At 41.0% G+C, this 7,273-nt stretch overlaps 1 protein-coding gene across 2 annotated transcripts; it reads right to left on the bottom strand.

The window, feature by feature from the left end:
- Window positions 1-894: 894 nt before the first annotated feature.
- On the bottom strand, window positions 895-5,691 carry LOC135493403 (transmembrane protein 185B-like). Of its 2 annotated transcripts, none has more exons than XM_064780733.1 (7): window positions 5,587-5,691; window positions 4,346-4,522; window positions 3,427-3,634; window positions 3,087-3,170; window positions 2,674-2,850; window positions 2,125-2,248; window positions 895-1,473 (listed from the first exon to the last, which is right to left on the bottom strand). In XM_064780733.1, exons 1-7 carry the CDS (start codon window positions 5,622-5,624, stop codon window positions 1,322-1,324), a joined length of 960 nt encoding a protein of 319 aa, XP_064636803.1. In that variant the 5' UTR covers window positions 5,625-5,691; the 3' UTR covers window positions 895-1,321. The 2 variants fall into 2 exon arrangements, with proteins under 2 accessions (XP_064636803.1, XP_064636802.1); XM_064780732.1 differs by having other exon boundaries at window positions 1,340-1,723.
- Window positions 5,692-7,273: the final 1,582 nt, after the last annotated feature.

The raw sequence follows: 7,273 nt of genomic DNA, 5'->3' as shown, positions 1-7,273 counted from the left end.
ATGCAGGAGTGGAACTGAATGGCGTCGGCCAATACAGACAACAGAGCTATGGCTATTCCCCAGTGGGTAGCTATGCTATGTCTGGTTGTAAATGTCTGCTGTGTGAACTTCCGCGTGGTTATAAAGTGCCAGTTCCTCTTGCAACAATGCAAGTCTTTGATGGCATGATTGGTCGTGACTTGTTTACTCCATAACAAATACTGGATTTGGTCATAACCATCTTCTGCATTCAGATTCTTATTCGCTGGTTATGGTAGATGTTCATCTTGCCCAGGTTAAGGTCGGCCTGTATCAGAAACCCCTAAACTAAGACTGCCTGACCTCGATCCCAGGACACTGTTGAGTTTCAAATGTGGTATCAGGTCAACATACAACCACTGTGCAACATACTTAGAATTTGCTCGAAAGATTAAAGAGAAGCACAGCATTTCATTGCCATGATTATTTTTTTATTGAATCACAATTTGCACAACATTTCATGATGCATAAATAAAATATACAATCCCACTTCTATGACACAGATTAACCTTAAACCCCCCCCCCCCCCCCCCAAGCAGGTCTGCATTGCTTAATTCAGTCCCACATCCCCCCCAGCAGGTCCGCACTGCTTACACAGTCCAACATTACCCCTCCCCCAGCAGGTCTGCATTGTTTATACAGTCCAAGAAACCTGCAACATATCTCCACTGCTTAAGGCCGAAGTTACATAGACCTCATTCGTTCATTTACCACGAGTCACTTTCCGGGTTTTTCTTTCATTCCTCGGTGAATGCACGCCACAAGGCCGTGCTTTTACAGGGGAACGAAAGCAAAAGGGGAAAATGAGTCCTGGGAAATGAACCAATGAGGTCTATGTAACTTCGGCCTAATACACAGTCCCAAACTCCCCCCCCTCCCCAACAGTAAAAGCAACCTCTGTTTTTTTTACAAGACAGTCATCAATATAAAAGCATTACGTCTTTTTCTACTATATGTCCCATCAGAATTTGTCTGTCTTCAATAGGCCTAGAGACCTTTAACTCGGTCAACTTGTGTCCATATGTAATTTATGCACATCTAGAACATGATTTACACACATTTCCATGGATCTCCTTGGTAACCAAGTGACTAACACACACTTCCTTCAAAGGTCCAAAATACATTGCCATGGTAACCAAATTATTTCACACATTTCCACGGTAACCAAATCATTCACACACATTCCCTCCATAACCGTGTAATTCTCACACATTCCTATGGTAACCAAGTCAATGCCTCACATTTCCATGATAACCAAGTCATTTCCACGGTTACCAAGTCGTTTCCACGGTTACAAACCTAGTCATTTCCACACATTTCCACAGTAACGAAGTAATTTCCACACATTTCCACAGTAACAAAGTGATTTCCACACTTTGATTCCACAGTTTAAATGACACATTTGTAGACATTGCAAAGATTTGCATGAAACACTCGGCATGATAGCCCTGTAAACTAAAAAAAACAAAACATCAGTCTGGCGTCTCTATAGATAAAGCCGGTACCACTGGCCGCGGCTGTTCATCTATCAGTTGTTTTCGCGAGTGCATACTGTCCGATTTCCGCATCGTGTTGCCATGGTCACCACTGTGTTGACTTTCTACATCATCACGATGTATTTTGTACGATATATTTCCATATTCTTGTAGAATTGGACAGAGATTCAACAGGAACTGACAAAAGTCTTTCCGAATTCCAAACCACCCTGAAAATGAAAAAAGGATAGGATAGAATACTTCTGAACAATAACCCATTCAAAGTAATCTAGGACATTCTCCATATATGATTTTGATACAGTCACAGCAGACTTCAACATTACAGGCCTACCTTCACATTACTATGTCACGCCATATCACACAGCAGGCCTCAGTTATTTTACATTGCTTTGCCCACAAACAAACAGCATGAAATTCTTATGTGGAGATAGGCATACACACTATGTTAAATGCAGAAACACACAGTTTCTAAAAAAAGATCAGCATAGTGTGGAAACCTAATGACATGACCATTCATTGGAAAGCTGTCGACAGCCACTTTCTGATTGAACCATTAGTGTTATAATTGAACTAATATTCAGAGCTTTTCTAAAAATAAAAAAAAACTTACAGTGATTGCCTCCTTTTGATCCAAATGACATACTTATCAGTGTGAGAAGAGAGATAAATAACGGTGAAGTGATTGCAATGTACAGGAAATGAGTATCACCATCCAGTCGATTTGCCAACAAAACCTGGAATGGAAAGAATAAGGAGATTTAAAAGTTTCATGCTATTCAAATATTTCACTGGTCTATTTTATGAACTACCCTATTTGCAGTTTCTTAGGTGACCCGAACATTTCATGCTCTTGTCATCAAATTCTCTTGACCCCAATTTGGTTTAACAAGACAGACTCGCTGATCGTAGCCTGAGATGATTCTAACTCGATAAAGTCTGTTGACAAACACGAGAAATTGAAAACATCGAAAAATTTGGATTTGTCCAAATGTATTTGTGTATTTATTTGAACCTTCTCTAACTGAGTCTATGGAACAGAGGTGGAGGAAATTAATGTTTTACTAAGCTAACACCCCCACTCTACTGAATAGACTTCTCTTATGCATTAACTGGTTGAGTCTACTAAGGGAAATCGGGGTGAGAAGGTCAATGCGCTCACCACGAATATGAGCAATGGCACCACGAGGAATGTATAACCAACAGCTGTGTAGACGTTGCCTCGACGCTGCTCTGGGATGATGTCGGGTGATTTGATGAGTATTATCGCCAGGATGATTGCATACAGTACGCCAATCAATGCCACACACATGACGATCCACAATGGAATGAACACGAGCTGGAAAGAGAAACAAATTCTGAAATTCTGAAACAAAACTGCAAGAAATTCTGAAAAAAAACTGCTTGTATTCATGCATATGGTACATTCGCATCTGCATGTCAGAGATTTTCCAATGCGTTTTCAGCTAAACTCCAAACTTTGAAACTATTTTAACAACAGTTTTCCTTCTCTCATTATTAAAATTTAAAAGTAGCAAGACTTTTTTTTTACACCCTGTAGCTTGCACTACTTACCACCCACCGCCAGAGAATGAACTCATCCAACCTCAGGGCTAGGAATATGAATTGAAGAATGTTGACAGAACAAAACAGCTCCAGCTAAAAGAACAGAAAACCTTTGTTACATCGTACATCAATAAATTTTTCATCTTCGATTTTTTTCAAATACATTTCTAAATATTAATCGGGGTTATCTTACAAACACTTTCAAAAGAATAGAAGACATACTTTTCGTGGTAGTTCCCTCGCCATCCTGAAAGAGTACATTACAAAATGTTGATTCTGGAAAATATTAATCGACATTCATTGACACTTCTTATTTGGGCGCACACACTTTGAGATTGAAATATCTTACCTCGAAGGACCGTTCATGTTTGACGGCCCACACGCAGATTCCAATCGACATAATAGACATGAAGATGAGAGGAATGAAGACGAACACCCAGAGTGTTTGGTCACGCTCCAGTTTATCACAGACCAGGATCTCAAACATAAACAGCTGGAGGATCATGCCTGTGCTGATGATCATTGCCTTGTATTGGATGTAGCTATCTCCCTCGAGTCTGAAACAAACCATAGGAATAATTACGAACACCTCTAGCAAGGACACCCTCGGGACTGACAAGTACTGTCCTTATAGAGAGGGGTCCTGATTAGAGAGGTCAAATTGAATGAAATTTTGACTCAATTTGGGTCCAAATCTAGTGTCCTTGATAGAAAGGGCCATGCAGTGTTTTTCAGTTTTTCAGTTTTTCAGCTACAACACTCAAAATCATGACGAAACGAACACTAGCCTTCCTGAAGGCCGATGTGAATTACAAGCTGTATGCAAAGTCGTTTCTAGGCTCAACAGCTAAACTGCCAGTTAGGGATAATCTCAAGGATGATCCCTCAACAGATTATTTGTACCTGATCTTAGCACTCTTAAGAGTAAACAGTGCACATAAGACCAGGCATATGGTCATAAAACTACTTGAGAATAAGTTCAAGGATGGGCTTATATGCTTAGTACTCTACGAATATACAGCACACAGTATGAGACCAGATACAGATATATTTAGAGAGGCTATCAATACAGGGAGAGGCTAATACAAGTAATGTGTTCACCTTAGGAGGGATTTTTCAACTCAATGTAGATACAAAGCTAATTGGGAGAGGCTGTCAATACAGGGATAGGCTAATATGCTTACCTATAGGAGGGATTTTTCCACCAAATGTAGATACAAAGCTAATTGGGAGAGGCTGTCAATACAGGGATAGGCTAATATGCTTACCTATAGGAGGGATTTTTCCACCAAATGTAGCTGCCGACAATGCATCCAGATACGACCAGTAGGTTCCACACCCAGATGGGGAAGAAGATGACCCAGTAACTCCATTGGATGATGTTGTCCAGCCTCAGGGCAAACAGGAGCGAGACAAGAAGAAGGCAGAAGTAGACCACAAATTTACTGAAAAGAAATATTTGGTTAGGCTACAGATATTTCAGGGGTGGTAAAATTTGGTTTAATAAAGCAATTTTCTCAGATTGAAAACTTGACTATACTACAATCAAGATGTACAGACCGGGGGAGCTGGCGGTACGTACCCATAAGTCTTTGCGGTAGTCTCGCGCATACCGGATATAACCTATCAAGCTTTTCTCCTTCAGAGAAATACTGCGTTGCGCTCAACTGCCAATTATGCATTAGTCTGGTGGACACGAGGTTGGCCTTAAACTTGCTTGAAATCGAAAATTTGGACAACACACGTGTACTACAGCGCAAACGGCAGCATTCTGACATATAGAAACATGTGATCTGATTCTATTTTTACTTGTCACTAAGTGATCACGCGTCCAACCTCGTATGCAGGGTAATGTGGCTTTCTCATTGGTCGAACGTTAATTTTGTTCACAGCCTTTTATAAGGCACTTGAGCGCAACGCAGTATTTCTCTGAAGGAGAAAAGCTTGATGGGTTATATCCGGTACGCGCGAGACTTCCGCAAAGACTTATGGGTACGTACCGCCAGCTCCCCCGGTCTGTACATCTTGATTGTAGTATTGACTTTGAAGTCAACTTGTCAAGAGAAGGAAGTCATCTTGCCCAGCAGATGATTCCCAGGTTGACCGCCATGTTTCGTTGCCAAAATGATTTGACCAAGGTGGCTAACTTTGATGCGAGTTGTTCCTTGACCTTGTATGATGTCATAGATTGGGATAGCCCCCAAACTGGCACCCGTCTTATGTTTCATTCCTCAATCACGTACTGGGAATCATCTATACTGACTATAGGTCATGAAAAATACATTATTTTACAGAAAAAATGAACTTTGTCACAGTGGTGTATAGGCCCTATACATTTACACTGACTGAACAACAAACATACTGTCATAGTGTCAAATCAACAGGAGGAACTGAAGAAAGTCAGAGAGACTCGGACTGAGCCCGCTGATCATTACTGGACCAACAAAAACCCTCTTTCCCGCAAAACTTAATGATTTTTGATGACCACAACAAACAATCACTACTTCACCTGTGATTGAAGTCATTGAAGAGATTTTTAAGGTTCATCTTGACCAAATATTCGCGAAGTTTCTTTGTGAAACACTGAAATAAAAGAATTTTTCATTTTTCACACATGTCGCTTATGCTAATTACAAAAACAACAAAAATATCGAGAACAAACAAACTGCGGGAAGATATCTTTTTAGTACACATCATTTGTAAATGAGGGTGAAGAGGCTCATATCTATTGTTTGATTACATTTATCATCAAGACAAATGAAATCATAAAACCAAATTTGTGACTGCTATAAGCGGCATGACTCAATTAGTTAGTGTCATTTATTACCACTAGATGTCGACACAGAAAGTTTAAAAAGTAACTCGACCGATCATAGCGGCGAGGCTGAAAGTCAACAAAAAACGTAATTTGGCAATTATTGCAGTCTTCGTGAAGGAAGGGGAAGAATGTGAAACAGTGGGACAATATAAGGGAAGAAATGATAAGTTGGTCTTATCGCCAAGATCTTTCCCCTCTCCCCCTATCCAGTCCAATTACACTCCGGATGCAGTGGACTGGCCTCGTCCCTCACCCCTTGGAGATCCAATTAGGATGACGCAATAGACTACCCCGGGACATGTCCAATAGGCTTGTCCAGGCCACTGTACTAATGATGGAGAACTCACTCTCCATCGGAAAAATTTAAAGTACATGCTAATAAAATAATGATATTCTATAGTAGGACACATTGTTATTTGTATAATCTGGTATTATATCATTCTATCATTTTTATCATCATTTCATTATCATCATTATTTTCATGAAAGAAATGGAAATGAATTTGGGTATACTGAATAAAGACGTCCCTGGAACGTTTTGGCAGTTCCCCATCCTGGTTTACCCAATCCTGGCAACAGTTGTTTTTAATATACTCCGCCCCTCGATATTTCAACGACATGGGAGTAAAAAAAGGCTGATGGGGTTCCCCATATTTCACTGTTCCATACAATTTTTAGACAGCTGGAGGAACCGTGACAATTCAATGGGGGAAACCATGGGAGAAGAGCATATCAAGATTCCCAAACAACATAGGGGAACACGGGCTGTTTAACGGAAACAATCAAAAACGTTTTAAACAGGATTTTTTGTTCTGTTTTCTTTTTGTAAAAATTATTATTCTCGTTGTCATTAACCTCCGGACGCAGTGCAGACCGGTGTGACAGCGGATATAGTCCCCCTGGAGTCATAGTCCGGTAGCATTGTATTTGATCAATTAAGCAGCATGATCTATTGTACCGCTAACCCTAACCAAAACATTTAGCAATGCGGGCTATTGTTACACGGACTATCAGCCCTAGGACTGCTATTACTTGCACACCGGCCTCGTCCTGTCGCCATAAGAAGGACGATCAGGAAGACAATAGATCGCCTCAAGCTACCGGGTAGTTGCGTGTTTTTTCTTGATTTCACCAAGTCGAACTCTTGATCCTGTTTTATCTTTCACTAGCGGGCAGTATTTAGTGAGGGGGGGGGGGGGGGCTAGACGGTTAGAAATGAATAGTAGTGTTCTCAGTGGCCCCCTCCCCTCCAGGACCTGTGACGCAAACATTGACTGCCAGTCCATCCCTATAGGTGACCCATGTTTGGCCTATCTCCAGAAAAGGTGTGTCAATAGGTCCAGAAGTCCTGAACCCCCCTCGCCCTACCCCGCTCGCGC

This window comes from Lineus longissimus, chromosome 9, assembly GCF_910592395.1.
Source record: "Lineus longissimus chromosome 9, tnLinLong1.2, whole genome shotgun sequence".
Classification (NCBI taxonomy): domain Eukaryota; kingdom Metazoa; phylum Nemertea; class Pilidiophora; order Heteronemertea; family Lineidae; genus Lineus; species Lineus longissimus.
This window is presented reverse-complemented; position numbering and strand designations above follow the sequence as displayed.

Excerpts from the sequence above, each read along its gene's own strand:
- LOC135493403 (XM_064780732.1), bottom strand. The coding sequence starts at position 5,624 with ATGAACCTTAAAAATCTCTTCAATGACTTCAATCACAG. Across the intron at positions 3,635-4,345 it reads TGGAAAAATCCCTCCTATAG|ACTCGAGGGAGATAGCTACA; the intron begins GTAAGCATATTA and ends GGTTTGTTTCAG. Across the intron at positions 1,724-2,124 it reads ATCAAAAGGAGGCAATCACT|GGTGGTTTGGAATTCGGAAA; the intron begins GTAAGTTTTTTT and ends TTTCATTTTCAG.